We start from the raw sequence: 27477 nt of genomic DNA on the forward strand, positions 1-27477 counted from the left end.
GGCCTGTGTGGGGAGAAGCCCCAAGCATCTGGGAGAACCTGTGTCCAGGAGAAAGGCGAGGCAGAAGGAGCCTCTGGGGAGTGGAGAAGGCTGCTCGGCTAGAATCTGCTCCAGGGAAGGTTCTAACGGCATTTTGGACCCTCGGGGAAGGGGGAGGCCAAGGTAGGGAGAAAGCCAAGGGGGTGTGGGAGAGGCTGGTGAGGAATGAATTCTGGGGTCGCCACCTGGAACCCGGAGGCAGGTGAATTTGAAATGTTGATGGCAGCTTAAGGTAGGGCAGGGTCCCAGGTCCCTTTCCACTCCATCTACCTTGACTTCAGGGCATGGCCACGAGGAGAGCTGGTGAGCCCTGAACCTCCTCCCTTCACCTGCACGCAGTTTTGGACAAGGGACTAGGCTTCTTTGGGGAAGGATCTGGGTAGCTGCAGCTTTGCTCTGTTTTTCATGTCAGGGCTGTATCGATACTGGCCAAACGCCCAGCTGTTTTTCAGGAAGGACAGAGTGAGGTTCCCTGGGGGTGACGTCAGTGGACACTGAGGGCCTTCTGAGGGAGGGCAAGGCACAGACATCCCAAATCCCTCCCCAATTCCTGCAGGCCTCCCAGTGGGTCTGGTCGAGCAGGGGGACCTCTGGGGGGGGACTCGGGAGGGGAGGGAAGCGCCGAGCCCTGGTAGTGTGGCCCTGACGGGGGGTTATCTCTGGGTTGTCATGCAGAAGCCTGGCTGAAGCTGACTGCCGAGGCGGCCACTTCCATGACGGCTCTAGCACATCATCTCTGCCGGCCCCACCAAGGCCACTTCCTCTTATACCAGTGGTTCTCAACCTTGGCTGCACATTAGAATCACCTGGGGATCTTTTTAAAATCCTGATTTCTGGGCCTCATCCTCCGGAAATTCTGTTTCTTTGTTATGGGGTGAGGCCACAACATTAGTATCAAAGAAACAGAATTTCCGGAGGATGAGGCCCAGAAATCAGGATTTTAAAAAGATTCCCAGGTGCTTCTAATGCGCAGCCAAGGTTGAGAACCACTGGCTTAGAGGCTCCTTTCTCTCAGAGATCTTGGTTGACTTTGACAACTGACCATTTGGACAGCTGGCTTTCCCTCTTCTGTGCTTTAACATCCCCCTCTTATGTTTTAAATTTGCCAATGAAGAGCGAGCCTGGGGAAACCCTAGGCCCCCACCCTCGACCCCAATAAAAGCAGAACCCCAGGCCCATGCGCTCTCTCGCCCCACGACCTCGCCGTGTGGCCCCAGGTGTGCTGTGTAATTTCTAGGTCCTGTAATTAATACACTTTTTTGTTTTGCTCTTTCCAAGTTTCTTGATGCTTATGGCTGAGGGGCTTCTTGCCCTCATGAGAACCACAGGGCCGGCCTAGCCGCAACACCGCTTCCTGGTGGGCTGAGACCGGCACACAGCGCCCGCTGCAGGTCAGGGCACCATGTGCCACCACTTGAAGGCGAAGGGCTTCCTGCGGACGTTGGTGCCACAGTGGATCTCCCCCAGGAACTTGTGGTAGGCGGAAATGTCGTCCACGAAGGTGCAGCAGAGGCCCAGGGGCTCCAGCAGCGAGCGCACGTGCGTCTCCAGGCAGCACACCTCCTCGATCTGGGGCCCGAACGGCTTGGGGATGCCCAGGTCCTTGTCGAGCACAATCATGTTCACCTGTGATGGAGGGCAGGGCGCCAGCTCCTGTTTAGTGAGCACCTACTATGCACCCGGCCCTGTTCTAAACCCACTGGACCCTCCCAACAACTCTATGAAGTACGTCTTGTGATTTATCCCCACTTTACAGATGAGGAAACTGAGGCACAGAGGGGCTAAGCAACTCATACATGGCAGAGCTGAAGTGGAAAAGCAGGCTTTTTTTGGTATGTAGGTGCATGTACATGCCTGTGCACATAGCTATATATGTATGCAGCAGCATGTGCATGTAAATGCATACATGTATTTGTGTGTACATGTATGTGTGCATGTAAATGCGTGCATGTATCTATGTGTGTGTGTTTGAACCTCTTTCTATCTCATAGAAGACTCTCCTCTATAACAAGAATTCCCCTGTCCATAAAGGTCTTCTTTTTTTTAAAAATCCTCACCCGAGGATATTTTTCCATTGATTTTTAGAAAATGGAAAAGAGAGGGAAAGACAGAGAGAAACATTGATGTGAGAGAAATACATCAATTGGTTGCCTCCTGCACCAGGGCCCAGGCTGGGAAGGAGCCTGCATCCAAGGTACGTGCCCTTGGCTGGAACTGAATACGGGACCCTTTGGTCTACAGGCCGACGGTCTATCCACTGAGCCACACCGTCTAGGGCTTCTTAAAGGCCTTTTTAACTTACACAGCCCCTTCCTATCTGTTTAAGGTAGAGGATTCCCCAGGAGCCCAGTGAGGCAGCCAGGACGAGCCTATCTCCCTTCAGAGGGAGTGAGCCCAGAGAGGCCAAGTGCCTGGGGTGGGTGCTGAGGCCACACAGCAGCTCAGCCAGGATTGGGACCTGGGCCTCTCGATGGGCAGCCTCAGCCTAGGGGTCCTTCTGGATCTGGCTGCCCCCTGACTGGCCTGGGTGGGGTTTGGGGCCCCAAATGCCTCACCATGTTTGGAAAGTAGGCTATGGCCTGGCGGGACTCGTCCATCTTGAACAGAGCCGGCAGGTCGATGATGTCCTGCTCCGTCAGCCCCAGCTCCTTCTTGAGGATGTCACGGTTCCAGTCCAGGCAGCGCTGGGAGGTGAGAGGGAGGGTAGGTGAGTGAGAGGACAGCCCTGCCACTGATACAGAACTGTACAGAGCTGTAGGTATATGGTTACTAGGCTTGGTAACTGGTGCGTGTAGAAGCTATTGTTCCGGGGCCTGGAGTGTATGACTGGACCTGCCCTGACTTCAGGAGACCCGCAAGCAATCCAACCTTCGTGTCCCAGGAGGACCAAGACGGTATCTGAGCCATTGTGCTCCAGGGAGAGAGTGTCCCCGCCCAGGATGCAGATGAAGAATCACGGTCATGAGAGGATGCTCAGATCACTAGACTGCAGCATTTATCTGATCTACTTTTCCCCCTGAATTCCAAACCCCTTCATCTATGAAAAGGGCCGGCTTGAGATGAGATGTAAGACGGTCTTCAGGGAATGTAACCCGCCGTCTTCTCCGATGGCCGGCTATGTGAGTAAAGGCCCCATAAAGACTCAATCCTTGTCTCTGCTCATTGGTTCTGGTAGGGACAGGTACAGGAGCGCTGGCTTTTCTGGTGTCCCCACCTTTGTCAACTCCACTCTTGTCTGCAGCGTCAGACCCAGGGCCCAGCACTTCAGGGAGCCTTCCAGGCTCGCCTGGTACCCCTGCCCTCTCCAGTGCCCTCGCCAGGGCTCAGGATCAGCAGTGATAGAGTGGGAGATCACAGCAGTCATACCGGGAAGGGCTCAGTAAATGAGCCAGACCCAGTGCTAAGTGCTTGCTACACAGTCTCTCGTGGACTCTTCAGGCCACCCCAGGAGGCGAGAATAAGGATGGCCCTAGAATTGAGAACCAGGCAAGAGAAGGTGGGTGTGGCGGACCCCAGGGCCTTGGACACACTGAACTCTCCGGCCACAAGGAGGCCTGTCTGGGGAGAGGCCCCAAGCATCTGGGAGAACCTGTGTCCAGGAGAAAGGCGAGGCAGAAGGAGCCTCTGGGGAGTGGAGAAGGCTGCTTGGCTAGAATCGGCTTCCAGGGAAGGTTCTAACGCAGCCGTGGGCAAACTACGGCCCGCGTGGCCCGTTTGAAATGAATAAAACTAAAAAAAAAAAGACCGTACCCTTTTATGTAATGATGTTCACTTTGAATTTATATTAGTTCACACAAACACTCCATCCATGCTTTTGTTCTGGCCCTCCGGTCCAGTTTAAGAACCCATTGTGGCCCTCGAGTCAAAAAGTTTGCCCTGTATCTAATGGCATTTTGGACCCTCGGGGAAGGGGGAGGCCAAGGGTGTCTACTCTGCAGGGACAAAGCCAAGGGGGTGTGGCAGAGGCTGGTGAGGACTGAATACTGGGGTCGCCACCTGGAACCCTGAGGCAGGTGAACCCCAGTTGAGGGACTGAAGCATGGAGTTCTTAGTGAGGTGCCCCAGGTCCTACAGCCGACAGTGGGGAGGGGCATGATTTCACTCATAGTTCACCCCAGAATTCGCCTCAGGTCTCGCGGATGCCAAAAAACGACCAGAGAGCAGCTTTATGATAAAGTCAACTTTCAAATAGCCACCGAGGGGTTTGTGAATGTGGCTTGGGTTTTGTGGATTTTGCTTCCCCAGCATCCACTCCACCCCTTCCCCTGCAAGGTTGCCTTGGATTGACCACACGCTCACTTCCTGGTGAGAGCTAATTAGTGGACGTGTCCCTTGCCCCAGGGACGGGTTCGGGGAAGGAGAGTAAATCAGGTTGAAGGCATTTTGTTTCATTGTTGGGGGCATATAGACCTCTGTCTTTATGGATGGTGTTCTGGGTGGATGTGAGGACTGTTGCAGCTATGCTTCCACCCACGAGGGCACCTGCAGACCCAAGAAGTACACCCACTATGGGACTTCCCACTTATATGAGCCAATCATGTGTTTTTGTTTAAATCGTGTGTGTGTGTGTGTGTGTGTGTGTGTGTGTGTGTGTGTGTTTGTAAACTTGGTACTTATGGAAGAGAGACTGTTTCATGATGTAACTGCTGCTGGACTCATGAGCTAGATTCAGGCCAGAACAAAGACTGCTTACTGCAAACCCCCATAGAGACAGATCATAACTGCTGTTCATTCTGACATAAATCAGCACCCCTTCCCTGCCTCCCACAAAGTGCTGGTTCCCGGGACAGGCTGCTATCCTGACCTGGTCACGCATGTAAAGCGATGCCCCATACCTGGTAGCATTACATACTAGTACTTGTGACTATCTGTTCCTCACCCAGGGATTCACTTTATCTTGCTAAATTCAGGGCATATACTCATATATGCATTTTTCTGGAGAGCAGGTCTGGCGCTTCCACCATATTTTAAAGGGGTGCATCTCCCCCAAATGCTATGGGCTCTCCAGCTGTACAGAGTCTGGGCTCTTCAGCACTGGCTGGTATGCCTACCTTCCCAGGTCCCTTATCTGCTTCCGGCCCCTGCGGACGCACGTCCTGTCTTTGTCACCCTGTAGCTCCCGGCTATAGCACAGGGGTCAAGCGGGAGGCTGAAGCCAATGCTCATTGAAGCTTTTCCATCTGTCATGTGCCCTGAACCCTTGGACACTCCCTATGGAGGCCCTGAGGATGTGAGAGGTGACCTTGGGCAAAGTCCCAGGGACCCTCTGCCCCACCCCACCCAGCAGCAGCTGGGCCCCTGCCCCGCCCGCACCTGGAAGTACTGGTTCTCCTGCACCAGGCTCTCATTGGACAGAATCTTGTTGATGGTGATTCGCTTGCTGCTCATCCCGCCCAAGCCTGTGGGGATCAGAGGACAGGGGACAGTTTAGCCTCAGGTATGACAGCTTCTGGGCTGACTGCAAGGGCGGGGGAGATGGGGCTGGGAACGGGCTGGGACACAGGAGGGCAATCCTGGGAGAAACGAGGCCCCTCTGCCTGGGGACGGCAGCACACACTCCTTTCCCAGGGCTGGGGGGTGGGGGGGTGTGGGGGCGCGGGGGGAGAGCAGGGCATATGCCCTAGGCCAGCGAGCGGGTGGCAGGTGCCTTGCTCTCTCTCTGGCCAGAGGGTGGGGTGGCACAGTGAGCCACCTGAGTCTTCCACCTGGAGGCTGCTTCTGAGGATTAGCAGCCCTCCAGGGTGAGGATGGCAGGAGCAAGATGCCCAGAGGTGTCACCCTCCTGTTTTCCAGACCTGCCTCATGCTCGGCCTCTGCCCTGCTCTGTGCTGGCATCTGCCTCCTATCCTACCACGTGGTCCATGTGGTTCTTGCCCTGATGAGTAACACCTGGTGCTCATTGAGCACCTACTGTGTGCAGGCATGCGTCCAGATGTTTTGCACGGATTACCGCAGTAATCTTCCCACATTTCCATGAGCTGCACTGAAAGATGAGGAAACTGAGGCACAGAGAAGTTCCATGGCTTGGCCAAGGTCTCAAAGCTAGTGGCACATCCTGGGAAGAGTCTCTGGTACATTGTACTTCCCAGTCTGTAGCTTGTCAGGGCAGACAGACTGGGGCTCTCACCCTATACCTGAGCTGTATTTGTACAAAGATAATGGTTTTTAGATCCTATGGATAGCTTTGGAGGCATGTTTAATGTAGAAAGAAGCCTCCAGAAAGTCAAGACTCATGCCTGCCAACCCCGGATAAACAAGTTCCCCGGGGAAGGATTAAAAAGGACAGAGGTCTGAAACGGGTACTGCCTGTCCCAGCCACAGTCACTGCCAGGAACCTTGCCCTTGCACGGGAAGGGCAGCAATGTGTGTAAGTGTCAGCCCGCCTAAGGGAGGAGACTTTGGAAGTAGGTGGACTGGAGAGACCAACCTGCAAGTGACCAAAAGTAATTTAAGAAAAGCGTCAGAGACTGCCATGGCCCGTTGGACCCGGCTCACTCTCTCCGCCTGACCCGCTGTCCGCCTTCCCATGATTAATTTAAGAGCAAACCTCACCCCCGCCCACGCCTGGCCCAGTTCTGTGTGGCTGTCTCAAGGACGCAGGTAAGTCCCACTCTGGAACTGACAGTGGTGGTGTCTGGCTGTAGAGCAGGCCTACTGACTCCCCCTTTCCTTCCTGCCCCTCAAATGCAGGGTGTAAATTTCTCTCTTTCTCCCTTTCTAAAACACAAGCTCCTCGAAGGCAGATTGTACATCAGTTTTGAACCGTCTCAGTCTCCTCTGGGTCTGGTGCCATTTAAAGTTATTCCAGGTCCCGGAGGAGCCCTTGGCACTGATACACTAAGGAGCAGTGGGCAGCTCGCGGCCCAGGATGCTTCCCACCACCGGGGCAGCCTGGAGCCGACCAGACGCCCACGGAGCTGGGTGCTCAGGGACAGGAGGGCAACCCCAGGTGAAATCTCCTCCATCACCCTGAGAATATAACCCGGTCATCAGCCCCATCCTCCCCAGGGTCTCTCTGGGGGTTCAGCCCCCGCTCCCTCCCGGGCCCCGTGGGCACTCACCTTTAAACATGATGGCCTCGCCATGGCCTTCCTTCTGCTTCTCTCGGAAGAGCTTGTAGCAGGCCGAGGTGCTGGCCATGAGCATCCGGAATTGCTGCAGGAGGAACAGTGTCAGCCGAGGGGAAGCGGCCGCGGAGCCTGAGGGGGCCCTGCCCTGAGGACCCAGAGCCCTGTCTGCATTTGTCTCAAGCGTCCTCACGCCCAGTGGCCGCCGCGTGGCTCAGGCTGCCTGGCGGGGTTTACTCATGTCAGAGGAATACTTCCCACCCTTCCTGCCATAAAAATCCCTCCAGGGAGTCAAAGCTCAGAGTCCGGGTGGCCTTGGACATAGGGAAGAGCTTCTTCAAGTGGCCAAGAGGCCAGGCCATTTGCACACGATTGCCAGGGTATGAAGTTGCAGCCTTTCCTTTTACTTCAGGGAGTGAGAGAACCTCTTTCCAGAGCCCCAGGCCCCTACTCATGCTCTCTGGGGCGTTACGGCCAAGGCAGTGGCCACTAGCCTGTGTGGCGACTGGACACCTGAACTGTGCCTAGTCTGAACTGAGATGTTAAGAGGAAAACACACACCAGATTTGAAAGACTGATGCAAAAAAGAATGCAAAATCTATCATTGATAACATGCTGAAATGCTAATATTTGGGAAATATTGGGTTAAAATTTTAGCTCAGTGGCTGAGCATCGACCTGTGAACCAGAAAGTCACGGTTCCATTCCAGGTCAGGGCGCATGCCCGGTTGCAGGCTCGATCCCCAGTAGGGGGCGTGCAGGAGGCAGCTGATCAATGATTCTCATCATTGATGTTTCTATCTCTCTCTCCCTGTCCCTTCCTCTCTGAAATCAATAAAAAGATATTTTAAAAAAATTTAGCTGCTACACTGACAACATACAAACCACCTTTGGCCTAATTCCTTCTTCCACTTCCTCTAGATCCCACCCTCTGCTGACAAGTACCTGGGTTCTCCACTGTCCTGTTCACTCCAGCCTCAGGAGCCAGCTCACCTTTGTGCCCGGGATGGGGATGAAGGTCATGAACTCGTCCACGTGGCCCACGGTCAGCCAGTCTGAGTACAGCTCCACGGGCGCCTGTACCTGCTGGGCCTGCAGGAATTCCCTCACGATCTTGGTCATCCTCCGACCGCCGGACCTGGGGCAGGGTTGGGGAGGAGGCAGCGTTTTAGAAGGTTGCCCACCATGCCTGACTCACCAGGAGGCCTGCAGCCTCTGGAACCCAGCCTGAACCCAGGCTGGCATCAGCAGAGCAGTCATGGGACAGAGCCCGCGCTGCAGGGCTGAGAGAACCTGGCGCAGGCAGGGAGGTGTTTGAGCCGAAGGGGAGAGAAGGGAGCATTTGCTGCAGCTAGAGCCTGTGCAAAGGGCCTGGAGCCCAGCCTTCAGCCCCAGCTTCTGTGCTCAGGGGTCCCGCCTGGACTGCTGGAGGGGCTAGGGCACAGGCATGGCTCCAAAATCTGCTCTAGCCTTTGTGCCTCTTTGCTACATTAACTTCTACTTAACTCATTTTTAATCTATTCAAGCGACACCTCCTCCAGGAAGCCTTTCCTGATTTCCAGACCCCTTGAGGTCTTCAATCTCCCCATTACCCTTAGAATATAACAGAAGGTCCTTATGGTAGACAAAAATTCCTCTCTGACCTGGCCCCTGCCTGATTCTCCTTCCTCATGTCCCCTTTTCCCTCCTTGTTCTGTTTGCTCCAGCTACCTGCTAAGTTTGTTACCACTCAAGGCTTTGCCCTTGCTGTTCCTTCTATTTGGAATGTTCTTTCCCTCTGATCTCCCCATGGCTGCCTCTTTTTCATCATCCAGCCCTCGTTTTCAAGTTACTTTCTCAAAACCACAAACGCTAAAGTACCCTTGCCCCATCGCTCTATATCATATAACCTTACTTTATCTTCTTCATTGTACTTATTAACACCCAGAGGTAACTTATTTATTTTCTTGTTTCCATGTTTATGTCCTGTACTTCCCCCACCCTAATAAAAACTCCTTGAGAGTTGGGACTTTGTTTGGCTCACTGCTGTGTCCCCAGAACCTAGAACCGTGGCCGGCAAAACGCGGCTCATGAGCCACAAAATACCACATGCAGGCACGCACGTACAGTGCGATTGAAACTTCGTGGCCCATGCGCAGAAGTTGGTATTTTGTGGAAGAGCCACACTCAAGGGGCCAAAGAGCCGCCTGTGGCTCGCGAGCCGCGGTTTGCCAAGCCGCAGTTTGCTGACCACTGGCCTAGAAGAATGCCTGGTCACTGAGAAGGCTCTCAATAAATATTTGTCTCTACAAGCCCTCTCTGAACTCCCCATGGGGGTCAGACACCTCCTCCTTGGGTTCCTCGGGCTCCCTAACATCCCTTACATCACCGTACACCCCCTTGTTTCATGCCTGTTCAATCACCAGTTCCTTGAAGGCAAGGGCTGGGCCTCCTGTTTGGAGCCTCATGCTTGACACAGGGCCTGGCACTTGGCTGGGGCCTGGGAAACACCTGTTGAATGGAGCAGGGCTACTGAGTGGAGGGAGAGGGACAGAAAGGTGGGCAAATGGTCACTGACATGCCAGTGGCCTCCACTGAGAAGGTAGGGCATCCCATGTGGCTGAGGGGCTTGGTGCACGAATCCTGGCTGGTCCCCTGTGTGCAGGTTCCTGGCAGCCCTTTTGTGAAGTGAGGACCCACAGTACTTGCTACCTCCCCAGCAACTGCCCTGACCAAGGGAGGCTCTGCCTTTTCATTGACTGGGGGGAGGGGGGGGCGGCATCTGGGGATGGAAGGAGGGTGTTGTGGACCAGCCATGGAGCCAGGGACTCGGGCTCTGGGGCAGGGCCATGCCGTCTTATGACTCTTTTGTGTATGGCCCCTCAAGGGTTGGCTGGTGCTCCCACTCCTCTCTTAAAGGATTCCTTCTCCAGACTCCTTCATCCCCTCCTACGTGGTCTATAATCTCACTGTAGACTAGAGCCTCCCCTTTTGGGAAGATAGCTTTTTATTTAGTTTTACATTTGGTCCTAATTTATGCTGAGAGGTACTGGCTAACTTGGTTTTCTTTCCATAAATGTCTGTCTCTCATCAGAGAGTCCTGGGAGGGGTTAGTTCTCTCAGTCATTTGCTCCATGTACGAGCAACCCGGTCCCCTCCTGGAGACGGAGCAGCCTCCCACCCTGCCCCCCGGCCCACCCTGGCTTCTCTTACAGAGGAAAGCTGCTCCCGATGAGGATCCGGCCCAGGGGGTATGTCTTGCCATTCGCGGTCACCGGGGGACTGACCTCCAGGTTCCCAAAGGAATCGAGGCTGGTGACAGGCTCAAAGAGGGGCTCCCGGGCCACGTAGCCGAAATCTGGGCCCTAGGCAGGGGCACACACCCATCATTAGTGTCCTGCAGCCAACGTAGTCACCTTCTGATGAGCACGCCTTGACCACCTAGGGTCTGGCATTGTGGGCACGTAGCCTCTGGGCGGGGGCCACCCATGGTCTTCTTATTCCCACCAAAGAGTAGAGCCTGGCGGGGAGGTTGAGTTTGTGAGCATGCTGGTGTGAGTGTGGGCATGAACGTGAGCATATAAGTGTGTGTGTGTGTGTGTGTGTGTGTGTGTGTGAATACGCATGCATGTATCTGAGTTTCTGCATGTGCCTCTATTTCCCAAACACAGAGGTACATCAGTGATTTCAGGATTAGTCCTCATCTTGTGCTATGGATGTCCCTGCTCATCTCTTCAGTTCTCCAACCCTCAGTTTCCCCGTCTGTAAAAGAGGTGCTGGATCAGGTGACCTGCGACAAGGCGGTAGATTATTTTATTGCTCCCAGAGACTTGCTCCCCACTTCTTAGTAAGAGGCTTTTGCATCCTGAGCTATTGCCGTGTGACTTCCGGTTTCTCCCTGTAGAAGGAATATACTTCCCTGCCCAGTATCAGACTTGGTCATATGACTTGTTCTGGCCAGTGAAAGGTGAGCAGAAGTGCTGCATGCCAGTTCAGAGCCAAAGCCATAAGATCCACTGCGTGTGCCTGTCAACTCTCTCCCATCCTCCTGCTAGAAGAACGGCATTACTCAGACTTGGGCTGCTCCTGCAGCCTGGGCTCTAGAATGAGGAAGGAACAGGGAAGCAGAGCTGCAGACCACCAACCAGCAACCAACACGAGTGTAAGCAGGACATGGGCCTTTGCTGTTGTCAAGCATTGAAATTTGGGGGTTGTTTGTTACTGCATCCTTACCTAGTGGAAGCTGACTGATACAAGCAGGAATGGCAGATAGGTGACCCATGATATTCCAACTTATCCCCAAACAACCATATTTGTTCACTGAGCCCAGACGTAGCCTCAGAATCCTTCTTAGCACAGAGCTCTGGAATTGGCACAACCCCGGTGGTCCCCAGCTGATATAACCTTGGTGACCACTTGAATTTTATGGTTCCTTTTATGATATTTTTGGTTAAAAAAAAATAGGGGTCTTGCTTGGGAACTTGCACTGGGGCTGGGATGAAGCTTGTCTGACAAAAAATCCTTGTAATAAGAAAAGTGAAGTGGGAAGATGTGTGGCTTATCCTGGCCCAGCTGAGAGGCTCCGGATGGCTGAAGCTTAGCGCTTTCTCGCCTGGGAGCCCAGATGGCAAGGTGCGGTTTGCCGGAGGCTGGGGCAGCTGGGGCTTTACAGCGTCACACAGGCGGGCGGGCACTCGGCACAGAGCCGGGCTTGGCACAGGCCTCCGGGAACAATGCAGCCCAGGGCTGTGGAGGCAGGCAGTTAGCGCTGAAGGCAGGTGGTGGCGCAGGGACCGTGAGAGGAGGGTCTGGGAGGCCTTGGTTCTCAGGCCTGCGGCGGGCCGGTTTGACTCTGCCCCTCCCAGTGCTGGAGGGAATGGACAGTCCTCACTGAGGACAGTATCCAGGGCTGTGGAACGACAAACATGATGGCAGCTAGTGATGGGCATGTATCAGGTGCAGCAGGATGCCTCAGAATGCCTTCGATCTTCACAACAAGCCTGTGAGATGGATACGGTTTCCATCCCCATTTTACAGATGAGCAAGCTGAGGCTTCAGGCCACTCCTAAAGAGACTGAGTTGCTTGCCCGAGGCCACACTGCTGCGAAGGGGTAGAACCGGGACTCAAGGCCAGTCTGCCTGACATTCCAGAGCTTTGCACTCACACCAGCGGCTTCCCCATCTCCCGTGACGAGGGGGATTCGTGAGTGAAGGTTCACAAGGGGTTGCCTCTGAGTAGCCCTGATGTCTTGGGGAGGGCATTAAAGGGGAGTGGAAATGCAGGGGGGGGGGGGTCAGATTGCTTAAAAAATAACAAATGCAGCCGGACCGGTGTGGCTCAGTGCTTGAGCATTGAACCATGAACCAAGAGTTGGATTCTTGGTCAGGGCACATGCCCGGGTTGTGGGCTTGATCCCCAGTGAGGGGTATGCAGGAGGCAGCTGATCAATGATGTTTCTCTCATTGATGTTTCTATTTCTCTATCCCTCTCCCTTCCTCTCTCTCTAAAAATAAATGAAAACATTAAAAAACAAACAAACAAAAAAAACACACATGCACTGAAAACCACAGCTTTAGTGAGCTGTGAGGTTGGAACCAGGATTTTTGACAGTTGCTTAACTATAATTTTCCTCTTGGAAACCTATTTCGCTGTAAGTTGGGGGTGGGGCAGTGGCAGAAGTCAGGGCCCCTGGCCTGTCTTTGTGACACACAGTTCCTGTTTCTCATCTAACAGAAAGCTCTCCATTTGTTGGAAATGCATCAGTTACCAGAGCAGGAAAGGCCCTTAGAGATCACTGTTCCAACTGACCCATTTCGCAGATGGGAAAACGGAGGCTCTGGGCAACAGACTGATTTGTTAAGGGTGCCCAAGGTCTCCTGACCACTCCGTCCTGTCAGAGTCCCCAGGACTGCGCCCCACCCCGTCCCAGGGTGGCCCTCAGCATCTCACCAGGAGCTGCTTCACTGGGAACTCCTTCAGGTTTCCGTCTCGGGGGGAGTCCAGCACCACGGGGAAGCCTTTGTGGGGGGCCTCGATGTAGCCAAACTCGATTTCATCCTGCGGGGACACCACAGGGAGCCATCAGATGAGTCAGAGCACCACCAGTGAGTACCAGCCAGCACCCCCAATCCTCTTCCTGACCGCAAGTGACGGCTCTGGTTCTGTTCCTACGCATCCTTCCACGGACGGGCTCTGGGCATCCCAGGCATGTGTGTTCATATCAACCCCGTTTTATAAAACACCAGTGGCAGCATCCTGTCTACATCCTCCTGCAGGGAACACCTTAACTCGGAGCTCATTCTGTATTTCCAGTTGGCTTCTTCCTCGCTGCTGTACAGTCCTCCACGGGAAGGCTGTCCTGTCATATGTGTCCCTCCCCGCCCCCCGTGGAGGGACATTTGGGGTGTTTTACAGGCTTTTGCTGCCTAGGCTGCAGTGAACTGCCTTATACATTTACGTCCCTGAGCACGCGTGCATGTGTGAGCTGATGGCAGCATTCCCATGCGTGGCACGGTGGGGTGCCAGGATGTTGACGTTAAGCCAACTCTTCTTGCCCGAGCCCTGGGCCACGCCCTCCCCAGCCCGGCTCCTCACCTGGATCCAGCGGTCGCCCCTGTTTATGTACTGGAAGCAGACCTTCAGCTCGCAGTTGGTTTTCTCGACCAGGTTCTTCACCTCTTTCAGGAACAGGTAATTGTCCTTCATGCTGAGACGTTTAGGGACAGGGGAAGGCCAGGAGAAAGCGTGAGGAGGGACGAGGGCCGGGCCACTGAGCTGGCAAGAGCAGCTGGCACCTGGAGGCTGTGCCAGGCAGGTGAGGCCACGTCTGTGTTCAGTCACCTTTGCACAGGCCACTGGACTCAAGGGCCAAGCAAACGCCCACATGCGGTGTTTGCCAAGGTCATGAACAAATAAAACGAGGAGGGGGACTCTCACCCCCACCTGTCTCTGACTCCCCCGGATTCCGAGGCGGAGCTCTGCTTAGCACGGAGGCAGGGGATGGGCCTGGATCTCAGGTCCTTGGGTGTGGCCAGCACCCACCTGCAGGCACTTCGCTCCCCTGCTTCTCATCTCGCTGCGGCTGTCTAGCACATAATAGGTGCTCAATAAAAACACTGCTGAATGAATGAGATGAATATCCCTTGCATAGGAGGTTCCCAACTTCACAGTATGGGCCAAGAGTAAGAAAATAAATGGTAACTGTTATTTTTAGAGCGAGAACTCTGTGCCAGGACCTTGGATGGATACTTTGCTCCGTCTCATTTAATCCTCAGAGATTCGGTGACGTTAGCATTTCAGAGAAATGGAGGCTCAGAGAGGCCAAGTGAGTTTTGCAGAGTCACATATCTGAACCCGGGTCTCTCTGCCCCGAAGCCCCAGCGATAACCACTCTGCCACACTGCCCGTCTGCACCAGGGCCACTGCTTACCAGCACACATACACGGACACGGGAGGCAGGATGTTGGGGGTCATGATCCACGGAGCAATCCGGAACACCACGGTGTCCGTGAAGATGGGTGTCAGCGGAATCTCCTGGGTGTGGGAGAGAAGCAGAGGGGTGCTTGTCACTCCTGCCTTCCCAAGGGGGGGACACTGATAACAATAGTACATTTATTGAGCACTTACTGTGTGCCAGGCCCCATGGTGGTTTTACACGCACCGACTCATTTCTGCCTTACCCCCAGTGGGGAGATACACCGTAAGCCTTGTTTTTCAGATGGGGAAACTGAGTCACAGACCTCGGAGTCACAGACCTCTTAGGTAGCTGCCCAAGGGCACATGGTTAGTAAGTGGTAGAGGCTGGCTTTAAACCCAGGGTGTCTGATGGCTGAGTGCACACTCCTGACCACGTTCTGATCTTGCCCCACCAACGTTCTCTTCCAGGAGCCGGCCCACAGGCTCCTGCCCAGGCTGCCCTTTGAGTCTCTGCGGTGCCCGCTGGAGGGGCCAGTCTGAGACCCTGGTGGCCAGGCCCCCTCCCCACCTGTGCTGTTAGCTGTGCCTTTTCTGCCTCCCCTTTTCCCACAGACCTGAGGGTGCTTGTGAATGAGTTCTTACAAGTTCCAGGGCTCAGAGCCATCCCAGGAAGTAGGAGCTTTTGTCAGAAACCAAGGCCCAGGGAGTCCGTTCACCTGCCAGGGGTCTCATGGGCCTGAACCTGGGCAGTCTGACTCCAGAGCCTGTTCTGGTCAATGTAAGCTGGACCCAGCCTCACCGGAACGTGAATGGTGGGGGCATCTAGGTCTCCAAGCCTGGACTCCCCCTTGTTGCCTTGAGGGGAGTGAAGCATAGTGAGGGAGAGCAGGGGCGGGGGGGGGGGGCAGGGGATCCTGGGCTTGGCCCTCGGGAAGGAGCCCCGCCTGGCGCCCAGGGGCAGCCCTGCACGGGGGAGGCCTGGAGCCCTCACCTCACTCATATACTCCAGCAGGCTGACGTGGATGGAGACCAGGCCCGGGAAGCCCTCGTCGGGGAACCGCAGGCCTTCCACGAAGAACAGCAGCTCCGCCGAGCCGCCTGTGTACTTGACCACGTGGTAGAGCTTCTGCCGGCCCAGGATGTGGATGTAACGCTGGCCGAAGAACGGGTCTGGAGGGAGAAGGACCAATGTCGGACCCCGCCCACTGGGAAGAGGTCAGCGGGTGGGGTCACTGGTGGGGGACAAGAGGGCAGAGGAACTTGTCCTCCAGATGAAGAGAGAAAAAGCAGAAGCAGAGAAGCCACCAGAGGGGCCGTGGCCTGGTCACTGTCCCAGCGCTGCCGTGTGCCAGCGTGTGGCCCTGAACCAGACAACCTCTCTGGCTTCCTTGTCTGAAAAGGAAGGAAAACACTGATCATGGTTCGATTCCCTGTCAGGCCATAGGCCTGGGTTGTGGGCTCCATCCCCGTGTGGGTGTGCAGGAGGCAGCCGATCAATGATCCTCTCTCATCACTGATGTTTCTATCTCTCCCTCTCCCTTCTTCTCTGAAATCAAGAAAATATATTTAAAAAAAGAAAAAGAAAAGGAGCCGACTTTCCCAGGAATGGTGCTCACGGATGACGGCAGAGGACGGCTGAGCAGCCAGTGACGCCAAGAAAGCGATCATCTCCCTGTTTTACCGACGAGGAGACGGAGCCTCAGAAAGGAGACATGGCTGGTTCGAGGTCACATAGCCAGTAAGTGGCTGAGCTGGGACTCAAAGTCACGTCCAATTCCGAACCCCAAGCTCCCTTCCCCGTTACAGGATAAAACACAGTGTGCCCATGTGCACCCCAACCCCCCTCCAGGTACTCTTGGAGGGGAACTTTCTGCGTGAAGACCCTTGCGTGGGCCCCTGGATGTACATCTTCGTGGCTGGGAGGACAGGCAGGTGTGTCCAGCGTTCCTGCTGCTCTGAACCCTCCCAGGGTTCACAGCGCTGCTCCTCTGCTTGGAACAGCCGTCTCCCTCCTTTCAGGCCTTGATTTGTGTCACTTTTAAAAAAAAAATTTGTGCCACTTCTGAGAATTGTGCCCGGGTCCCTCAGAGACCAAGCCAGGGGCTCTGTTTGGGGCCTCCGCAGCCCCGTCCTTCCCCATCCCAGCCTTTCCGAATGGCGATGACCTCAGTGTTCACTGTTGGCCCCGAGAGGCTGTCACTTTGTCGGGGCAGAGACAGGTTCAGCCGGCCTGGCACGCGGTTTAGTAAATGTCCACTGAACCGATGGCTCCCGTACCGCTCCCCGAAGGAGGATTTTTGGGCCAATTCAGGCGCATGTATTGACTCATTCCTCTGTGGCCAGCATGGGCAAGGGCTTGGGGGCAAGAGGCCCAGCGTCTCTGTTGAAGAGCAGAGCTCAGCTGACGGTAAGACAGAGCAGAGGGGGCAGCGTCACAACAGAGCTGTGGGGGAGCGATCCCATGGGGTTACTGGGGCGGGAGGGCAGGGGAAGGAGGCAGGATGGGAAGAAGCATTTGAGCAGAGGGGGGGCAGCTTTGAGATGTCCTTTGGGGTGGCAGAGGTGGGGTGCAGTGAGGAGAGGGCTACTTGCATTGGCGAAGCCATGGGCGTAGGACCCTATGCGGTTCCAGAAGGAGTTTCCTTATGCCCCGCAGAGCTGGAAGGGCAGAATCAGACTCAGCTTAGCGCCATGGTCAACATGGTTGGTGACCAGTCGCCCAAGGGTTAGAACATGTAACCAGAACAGTCCTGGCACAAATAGGGTGGTTGATTAGAACTTGCAAAATGAAGGAAAGAACCACTGCAGTCCAGGCTTCTAATAGCTCCTCACAGAGGACAGTGGGTTCCACTGGACCCTGGTCAGACAGGGCGGGGCGGACGTAGGTTTACAGTTGTCCATATGGAAAATAATACAATAATTCATAAATAATAACACAAGAATAAACTCGGTGTTTCGAGTATTCACACAACTTTAAACCTACTTTCCCTCCTAGCGTGTATTCCTCACTGAGGGCGGTCGCCTGAGTGGTTATGGCTTCCACAGTCAGAGAGACCTGGGTTCAAATACCATGCTGGCTTTATAAACTGTGAAACCTCAGGGAATTCACTTACCCTCCCCTCCCCTCAGTTACTCATCTGTTAAATGGAAGATAACAATACCTGTGCCATAGGGTCACTGCCAGATAAAAGGACATAGCATCCGTACCTTCGGTAAACTCAGTAACCATGGGTAACCACCGGTAACACAGCTGGGACCTGTTGCTATCGCTACTATGAGGACCGCGAGTGAGCCGGCACACCCCTTACTGCAACGCTCATGACCTGTTTGCCTGGCTGGTGTAGCTCAGTGGTTGAGCGCTGACCTATGAATCAGGGGGGCATGGTTCCATTCCCAGTCAGGTCACATGCCTGGGTTGCGGGCTTGATCCCCGGTGGGGAGGCATGCAGGAGGCAGCCGGTTAACGATTCTCTCTCATCATTGACGTTTCTATCTCTTTCTCCCCCTCTCCCTTCCTCCCTGAAAAAAAAAAAATCATGACCTTTTCATCAAATGGCTCATGAACAACAGGAGGCAAAGAAATAATATCTCCCATCACCTCCCCTTGGATGGGCCCAGGAACGAGGCATATAGACTCAGGCACTGAATGTTCCAAGGAACTCATCCCAGCCCCACGCAGAAGGTGAAGTCCTCCTCATTCAGCAAGGACAGCCTGTGCCCTGTTTCCCAGTCTGCATAACTAAAAACATCCCCCCTGGGCACTCAGGCTGGTCCACGCCCACACACCCAGGCTGCACTTGAACCGGTAGATGCTCAGGGGGAGAGATCTCAGGCCTAGAAGGTGACTTGTCTTTGCAGAAAACGCCAAAGCTGTGGAGGGCAGGGGCCTGGCCAGGGAGCTGGGTCAGCTGGAGGGACATGATCTTGCCCATCTGCGTGCAGTTTTCTCCCTCTCCTGGCCGGCGATCTCCATGTGTCTCTCTTTCTGGCGGATTGGGCCAGCTCTGGGCAGATCAGTTCCTCGGTGGGAACAATCCAGCCACTGTCTGTCCCGAGGAGCCTCCTTCCCTTGTCCCCCGTCCCCAGCTGGGTGCAGGCCCGCCTGGGCATGGCTGGCTCTCCCTGCAGGAACCAACAATGCCCCTTTATGGAGCGGCCACATGCCTGGAGCCGGGTTGGCCGGCCACCCTGACCTCTCCTTAGCCCCAGGCATTGGTATGATTTGGCACAACCCTTCTGGTCACTTTGGCGATATTCCACCTCCCAAGGAGACTCCTCAGTGTGACAGTGTGAGCCACTGTCCTGCTGTGCCCGGGACTGAGGGGATTCCTGGGGTGAGGGATTTTCAGTGCTAAACCTAGGAAGGTCCTGGGCAAACAGACGCCCTGGTCTCTGTATCCTTGATAGAAAGAGGTCAGGCCCAATTCTGAGACCCTGGGGCCGAAGCTGAGGCTGGATCTTCCTAACAGCATTCGAGACTTCTAATGATTATTAACACTCATCATCATAATTCCAACCAAAGCCACAAGTGCCATCTAGAGAGAGCGCTCCCTGGACCAGCTACTGTGCCGAGTGCCTGACGCTCACTCCTCTTGAAGCCCCATCACCAGCGGCTCAGCCAGGCCTCTTGTTGTCCCCAAATCATATCACAGATGAGGCACACGATTTGTCTGGATTTGTTAGACTTGCTTAGATCTAGGATTTGAATCTCCTGTGCTCCAGAGCCCCCTCTTAGGGTCCCTAGCCTCCAGTCCAGCCCCCTGCCTGATGGGGAACTCAAGAAGTTAAATATTTTTCGTTTTAGTTATAGAGTTACTAGGCTTGGTACTTGTGTGTGTAGAAGCTATTGTTCCAGGGCCTGGAGTGTATGACTGGACCTGCCCTGATTTCAGGAGACTCGCAAGCAATCCAACCTTCGTGCCCCAGGAGGGTTGCAAGCGACCAAGACCGTATCGGAGCCGTGTGCTCCAGGAAGAGAGTGTCCCTGCCCAGGATGCGGATGAAGATCACCATCTAGCCTGGCTGATGTGGCTCAGAGGTTGAGTGCCAACCTATGAACTAGGAGGTCACGGTTCAATTTCTGGTCAGGGCACATGCCCAGGTTGCAGGCCAGATCCCCAGTAGGGGGCGTGTAGGAGGCAGCTGATCAATGATTATCTCTCATCATTGATGTTTCTCTCTCTTTCTCCCTCTCCCTTCCTCTCTGAAATCAATAATATCTATCTATCTATCTACTATCTATCTATCTATCTATCTATCTATAAAGAATCACCATCTGATTAAACTTTTCCCCCTGAATTCCAAACTCTACCTACACTTTTTTCCTCCTTATAAAAAGGGTGGCCTTGAGATGAGATGTAAGATGATTTTTTTAGGGCACATAACCCACCATCTTCTCAGATCTCTGGCCGTCTGAATACAGCTCCCATAAAGATCCAACCCTTCTCTCTGTTACTGGATCTGGTAGTGACAGGTCGTGGGTGACACATGACATTCCTGTAACACAACACCCTCTCACCCACAGGTGTACCTGGATCTTGACGCCACCCCAAAATGCTTGCACAGAAGAAAAGGAAACTGCCACAGAATGGCCATTTTCCATCCTGTTCTTTCGTGTGACCCTGAGCAGTTATCCAGGACGGAACATTTTGTGGGAAACGGACTATTCTGGGCTCATCGCTGTCTGTCTCTGTAACCCTCCCCCCCAACCCCCACCCCTGCAGGACGCGAGCCCAGATGACACAGACTGGGGACCGGCGTCCAAAGCATCCAAAGCGCTTGCCTAGTGATTCCTCTCTGTCTTGTCTGCTCAGGACCCATCTCGGGTGGCGAGGGCGGGGGAGGGATGTGATTCAGGGCCAGACCTCAATCCACTCCCATCAGTAAAAAGAGCCCTTTGGGTAACATCCAGGCGTCACAATTCAATGCCATGGTCAAGACGCCCAGGTGAAGGTCCTGCCTATACCCCTCCAGCCCCTGCCCACAGCCCCATTCTCCGGGGCAACCCTGGCCTATGGCAACCCTGGCCTGGCCGGGGTAAACATCAATATCTCTGGCCCCCTGGGGCTGCAGAGCCGGCCTGACTCTGGGGACATTCCACCCTGTATGAGGTCATTGCTCAAGCCCAGGGTGGATGACTGGCTTCAGGTGGCAGCTGTCCATTGCTGTCCTGGCCAAATCACTCCCTGAGGTAGGGTCCAGAGAACCCTGTGCCCAACTCCTCCAGGTGACAGCCCTGGCTGCAGTGGGCTTGTCCAGCGGTGGGCCCCAGAGCTGGGCCAGAGATCCCGCGTCTCCAGGCAGCTGGGCACGCAGGGGAAGCCCCACCCTGCATTCATGGCAAACTGCAAAGCTCACTGTTTTGCTGAGAGAGCGTTTTAACACATAAATCAGATCTTGACAGTCCCTTGCTTAAAACCCTCTAATGGCTTTCCACTGCCCTCAGAGGAAATGCTGGGCCTTCTCTGCATGCCCTGGCTCCTGCCCAGTTCGCTGACCTTGATTCCAACACATCTCCTCGCTCTGGTCTTCCGTCTGCTCCCCCAGGCTGGTTCCCCCCTCTGCGCCTTGTCCGTACTGTTCCCTGTGCTTGGAACACTCTTCCCTCAGCTCATAAAGGGCTGGCTCCTTCCACTGTTGGTCTGGGTCTCAGCTCAGTCACCTGCTCAGGCTAGCGGTACCTGACCCCTACCCTGTGCACTCTCTATCACGTGGTCTGTGTCATTTCCTCCAGTCACGCTAGTTCCTATGTCTCCCTCACTGGACAGTCACCTCCCCAGGGCGGCAGCATGTGATTGCAGAGTTCACTGTGGGGACCCCAGTGCTGGGAACAGCCCCTGCACTGAGGGCGCTCAACGCGCACTTACAGAAAGAATGGGTCAGAGCAGGGGGTTCTGTGGCGGAAGCACGTGCCCTACACAGTGGGGCCCAGGGTGCCTGTCACAGACAAGAGGAGCAAGGGGTCAGCACCCTCAGGGTGCCCCCAGCAGCACCAGGGGATCTTTATTTTTTTTATTTTTTAAAACTATATTTTATTGATTTTTTACAGAGAGGAAGGGAGAGGGATAGAGAGTTAGAAACATCGATGAGAGAGAAACATCAATCAGCTGCCTCCTGCACACTCCCTACTGGGGATGTGCCCGCAACCAAGGTACGTGCCCTTGACCGGAATTGAACCTGGGACCCTTGAGTCCGCAGGCTGACGCTCTATCCACTGAGCCAAACCGGTTAGGGCACCAGGGGCTCTTTAAAAGTCAGGCATGCCCGGCGGGCGTGCCTCAGTGGTTGAGTGTCGATCTAGGAACCAGGAGGTCATGGTTCAATTCCTGGTCAGGGCACGTGCCCCGCTTGTGGGCTCGATCCCCAGTGTGGGGTGTGCAGGAGGCAGCCGGTCAATGATTCTCTTTCATCACTGATGTTTCCATTCTTTTTCCTGCTCCCTACCTCTCTGAAAGCAATAATAAAAAAATATATATATATAAAAGTTGGGAGGCAGTGCTCAGCTCCAGGAAGTCTGAGATGGGCAAAACACACCCGGGGGGGGGGGGGGCGCGGGTACCTGCTTCAGGTATCATGGAGGTGACATGACCCTGGAAAAGGACCTCCAAAGGCCTTCCTCCCTTGGTTCATGGGGAAGAAGGGCCTCTGGTTCTACCTAAACCTGTCGCACAACCACCTCCTTTGAAGAGGGGAGATCTGGCCCAGGGGGCCTCCTGACTTCCCGGGACAACCATGACCATTACTAGTAATACAACTTAGTAATCGTTTCTGTTCCTAAGAGGCCCCTTTGCTTACTAAGAGGCCAGGGGCTCTCTGCAGCACCTGCCCCTGTGGGGGCCTCCACTGCCTAGGGGAGGCCTGGGAGCCTTCGAGGGCAGTGGGCCCCCGGGGTGAGGGGGGCAGCTCGGTGAGCGCTGAATGGCTCAGGACCGCGAGGGCTGGGCTGGGGCCACTCACTCTCCACGTAGAACACGCCCACTCTGTCCGAGTCCACCATGGAAATGTAGAGGACGATCTCGTATCCCGCGGGGAGGCGGTCGGGCCCTTTGGTCCGCAGGATCATCTGCGACATGTCCTTGAGGTCTGACGGGTGGACACACGCGGAGGTTAGAATGAAGACACTTGGGGCTGCAATGCTGGCTTACAAAGGGCTGTTGTTACTTTTATAATCAGGACGGAGAAAACCCCACACGTGTGTATTATGGAAACTATAGAAAAGCATAAAAACCGGCTGTTGTCTCTAATTCCACAGACGACCAATAACCTTTGGGGAATTTCCTTCCAGTCTTTTTTCTATGTATGTGAATCTTCTTTATAAAACACGGTTCCAATTGGACTATATTAATAGCTTTGTCTTCTGTTTTTAGCGAGAGTGGATGTTTGAGTCCTCCATCCCCAGGAGACCCTGGTCACTCCTGCCCCACCCTCCGCCCAGCCCAGGCCGTAGCAGGAGGGCTTCCATTGCTCCTCCCTGCCCCCAACCCCACGTGTGGGTCCTGCCGGTACCGTTCTTGCTGTAGACTTTGTTGTCCTTGCAGTCCTCCTTGGACAACCAGGGTACTTCCCGGTCACAGTTCACCAGCAGGATGGCTCCCTGGCCCTCGGGGCCCCAGGTCCAGGACGCCTGCAGTGGCAGGGAGACAGGTCAGTTCCCTCCTCTGTACCTTCTGGCAGAGAGTCCCAGCCCAGACCTTACAGGACTCTGGAGAGACGGCCCAGGAGAAGAATAAAGAGCAGCCACCCCCCTATTGGGGCAGCTGCAACCTGGCAAACTTGAATCTCACGTCTGATGCCCAGAGACGTCCGTGTAAGCACCGACGGAAAGTTCAGGAGGCGGACGGATAGTGGCAGAGAGACAGAGACTGGAAGGCTCTGAGGCACTCCTGAGCCTCACGTCGGGTGGGCCTGTGCCCGGAGAGGGGTGGGGCAGGGAGACGAGGGCGGCCAGAGAAAGGGGCAGGCAGGCCTTCTGCGACAGGCTCTGAAGTGCCCAGGGGGCTCAGGGGAAGACGCCTGGATGGATAGACGCCCAGTGCTTCCAATGGGCCCTGCAAGGCGATCCACTTTCTACCCAGCAGCCAGATGGTTTAGAAGGAACTCCACCCCAATCAGGCTGCTTTCCTGCTTCCACCCGGGTCAGGGGCTCCCTGTTGACTCAGGATAAAGTCACTGTGGCCTACAAGGCCCGGAGCGACCTGCCACCTCTCCATCTGTGCCCCTCACCTTCCTTCTCGCCCACTCTGCTCCCCCACACTGGCTGCCGTTCTGCTCCCCAAAGACGCCAAGCTCTCAGCCTTCCCTGCACTGGTCCCTCTGCCTGGAACGCTGTCCCATCTCCCTTCACCTCGCCAACGCCACTCCTCCTCCCCGTCACAGCAAAATGGTCCCACTTCCCCGGAAAGCCTTTACGGTTCTCCATCCAGAGCAGCCTCCCTGGGTTTACACTTAAGACACTGTACATGCCCTTCTGGGGTGGATTTAGGACAGTTGTGATGAAACAGCCACGAGGACATCCTTTATTTAATGTGGGTCTCCCTCACCCCCTTCCATTGGCCTGTGGGCTCCCTGAGGGCAGGAGCTATGTCCCCAGGGCCTGACCCAGCCCTGGAATGTAAAATATGCTCAACAAATATTTATGAAATGATAAATGAAATATGAAACGTCACTGGCCCTCATGGAGAAAGTCTGGTAAGTTCAGGCCCACAGGGACTGCATGCCTTCACCAAGGCTGCTGTCCTCGGGCCAGGCTGGAGGCCTCACAGGCCTCCGGGGAGTCTAGTGTCACCTCTTGGCCACCTACACAGAGAATGAGTGAGTGAGGCTGCCTCGGCTGCCGTGGGAAGGCAGAGCCCCGCTGAGGAGCCTGGGAGAAGGGTTCCCCAATAGGCTTGAGCGCCGCCCCCCCCCCAGCAACAAGCAGGGAACCTGGGGCCAGCAGCCAGTCCCTAGTCTCCTCGTGGGGGTATTCAGTTAACTTTTTAAAGTATCCACCTATGTACCATTTCAACCAGGCTTTAGATTGTTGTGGAAAATCATGAGAGGATGTAACAGAGAAAAACCGATGGAGCTTAAAAAAACTGGGTTGAGGCAAAAGTACGGAACGGAATGGGGTCAAGAACACAGTGCCATTTGCACAAGTTAAAAATACACGCACGCCAACCAGCTGACAGGTTTTGCCAGAATCATAAGAACAGAAAGGGACACAGTAAAGCCATTAGAATGGTCCTTTGTGGGAGAGCAGAATAGGAAGAAAAGAGAATGAATGATGGGTGAATGAATAAATAAGTAAACAGGAGAGGGGTTGTGCACGCAGCATTAAACTTGAACTGAGGGTTAATGCAGCCTTCTGTTCCTGGCGGTCTCTCCCGCTCAGATTGGGAAAAAAAAGCAAAATAATAAGAGCAAATACTTTGGTGTCACTTCCTCTGTGGCAGGACATTTAATTTTTCCAACAACTCTCTGAACTGGGCTCCCCATCCTGTGGGTGGGGAAACTGAGACGTGGGAGCCTGTTCCCACAGGGGTGCGGCTGCTCTGTGGGTCTGTCGCGGCGTGCGGTGGGTCTGTCGTGGTGTGGGGTGTGTCTCTCACGGTGTGCTGTGTGTTTGTGTGGTGTTCGGTGTCTCTCTCATGGTGTGTGGTGTGTCTGTCACGGTGTATGGTGTGTCGGGGAGCCTGTCTCGGGCCCCAGCTCCTCCTTGGAGACTGAGAGCTGCCTGTGCTTCCTGGGAGGACAGGCTGCTTTAGGACCCAGCCTGGGGTTCTGCCCCGGAAGCCCCCAGTGAGTCTGCCCTGGCAGCGAGGTACCTTTTTTGGGTTGTTCTTCTCGACCACGCCGTCCCGGTCTGCGTCCACATCCAGGGAGAGCTCTGGGGACAGACACACGGGTGAGTTGCTGAGCTGCCAGGCAGGGTGGGGCAGGGACAGTGGGATGAGGGTGTAGCTCACCATTTGCTTGGTCCTTGGAAGGAGAGGGCCTTGCTGTGGTCATCTCATCCAACCCCCTGCCTCACACCCCCTGCCTGCTTACGGCTCCGAGAGGTGCGGTCAGCGAGGTCTGGATCTCCCACCAGTCAACTCTGGGTGGTGGGTGGGGTGAGCCTTAGTGTACAGATCTGGGAGCCTCGGTCCGGGGAGGCCAGATCCTGCCCAGGGTCACACAGTGGCACTAGCGGAACTGGCGCACCCACTGCGGTTGTCTGATTTGAAGTTCTTATTTTGAAAACTGTCATAGGATTCTCGCACTGCCTTTCCCAGCCTGGCCAGGGCATGTGTGCACAGGTGTGTTTGAGCATGTGTATCTCTCCCAGAATTCTTAGTGGCCCAGATCCCACCTTCACGAACTGAGGGCTTTAGTTTGGGAGGGAAACTGGGTCTCTGACCCTCTCAGTCTGAGGGTGCTCGAGAGGCCAGGCTGTGAGACAGAGGATCCCGGGAGGGGTCCCTGTTTCTCCTTTCTCTTGGGGACCTTTGTGAGGACAGGCTTCATGGAACCTGTGTAGGGCAGTGACATGAACCCAAGATGCAGCATCAGACTGTGCTGGGTTCGAACTCCGGTTCTCTGCTTATAAGCTGTGTGACTTTGGCCAGATTAAATAGCCTCTCTGGTCCCCGGTTTCTTTACCTGCAGAATGGGGCCCTTTCCAGTCAAGGAGTTGCACTAATTGCAATAGTAGGCACCACAGACATTTTGAGTCGGACACTTTTGTGTGGAGGGGTTGTTCTGTGCACGGGGGATGTTTAGCAGTCTCCCTGGCCTCTGCGCCCTGGGTGTCAGTGACAGCCCCCAGCGTGACAACCAGAATGTCTTCAGCTATTGCTGAATGTCCCTGTGAAGCAAAATGCATCAGAGACTAGCAGGGCGGGGCAGGGGAATTGTTGGGAAGGTGATGGGAGCATCACACAGAACGAGATGAGCCGGATCCAGGCCCGGGAACTGCCCAGAGGGCTCAGCCTCACGCTGGGCATGACTTGGACTGCGATGCGAGTTGGGTGGGAATGAATGGATTCCTGGTGAGTCCCCTTGGCAGGCATGCCCTCTCCCTGGACTGGGTGGGGCGGAGGGTCCTGGCTCAGGAAGGGACTGATGTCAGCCCTCCTTGGGTGGCTCACCCCGAGTCTGGGGATTATGTTCATGTCTTCCCTTTGCTCACAGTTCGATTCCCTCCTACCCTCGAACAGGGCTTTTCTGGGGGGGGAGAAGGAGGCCGTGGGAGGGGCGGCTTTAACGGCACCTGGTCCTTGGGAGAGGGGCACTCCAACGCCCCCACGTTGGCAGCCCGTTAGATACTGTAAGGCAGAGTTTTATATACTTCTGCCATTGGCTCCATTCCCTCAGCAGGTCACTGGTGAGCATCTGCTATGGCCCAGGCCCCACATTGGGTCCAGAGCCCTATGGATAGGCCATTGGGGCACAGGGCCTGCTCTCAAGGAGTCCCCGTCCTATGGGATGCACAGTGTTGTTCCCGTTTTAGAGGTGAGCAAACCCAGACTCAGAGGCGTCCCCTGCCAGAAATCTGGGAGGCTGGGGCAGGCTAAGGACTTTAGGGAGAAAGCGGGAAAGCCAGAACCACCCGCTGCTGATGGAGAGGCTGCAGGCTCAGGTGGAGGAACTCTATTGATTTTGGCTCCCGGACCTTCAGGAACTTTCCAGCTGGACGCACCCCACGGATACTCCTCCCTGGGAACCGCCGCAGACCCGCCTCCCGAAGGAGTCGCTCTCTTTGCTTTTGAAGATAATAATCTCTCAGGTGTACAGTTCCCTCTGGCAGCGGCAGGCACTTCCCATGCACGCTCTCCCTTCGAGCCCGCCCACACAGATGAGGAACCCGAGGCAGCATCGGGGAAGTGACAGGAAGTCCCCAGAGAGTGCAGAGCCAGGCGTCCCGCTCGGGCCTCTGGATGCAGACCCCGGCCCTGGGCTGTTCCCTCTACGGATCCAGGCTGCCCTCCGCCCTGGGCTGCTTCCCAAGGTCAAG

The 27477-nt window shown here is 55.1% G+C and overlaps 1 protein-coding gene across 1 annotated transcript in view; it reads right to left on the reverse strand.

The window, feature by feature from the left end:
• Positions 1-933: 933 nt before the first annotated feature.
• Positions 934-27477, reverse strand: part of PADI2 (peptidyl arginine deiminase 2) — a 45296-nt gene continuing 18752 nt past the window's right edge. The window contains exons 4-16 of the mRNA XM_036352845.1: positions 25307-25368; positions 23007-23124; positions 22458-22583; positions 15493-15671; positions 14515-14618; positions 13680-13791; positions 13035-13142; positions 10298-10449; positions 8099-8243; positions 7101-7194; positions 5353-5438; positions 2595-2723; positions 934-1665 (exon numbers count right to left, since the gene is read on the reverse strand). Of these exons, the coding sequence (XP_036208738.1) occupies positions 1432-1665; positions 2595-2723; positions 5353-5438; positions 7101-7194; positions 8099-8243; positions 10298-10449; positions 13035-13142; positions 13680-13791; positions 14515-14618; positions 15493-15671; positions 22458-22583; positions 23007-23124; positions 25307-25368 (1649 nt within the window). The 3' untranslated portion in view covers positions 934-1431. The remainder of the gene's footprint in view (positions 1666-2594; positions 2724-5352; positions 5439-7100; positions 7195-8098; positions 8244-10297; positions 10450-13034; positions 13143-13679; positions 13792-14514; positions 14619-15492; positions 15672-22457; positions 22584-23006; positions 23125-25306; positions 25369-27477) is intronic.

This window comes from Myotis myotis, unplaced genomic scaffold (genome assembly GCF_014108235.1).
Source record: "Myotis myotis isolate mMyoMyo1 unplaced genomic scaffold, mMyoMyo1.p scaffold_m19_p_2, whole genome shotgun sequence".
NCBI classification, from domain to species: domain Eukaryota; kingdom Metazoa; phylum Chordata; class Mammalia; order Chiroptera; family Vespertilionidae; genus Myotis; species Myotis myotis.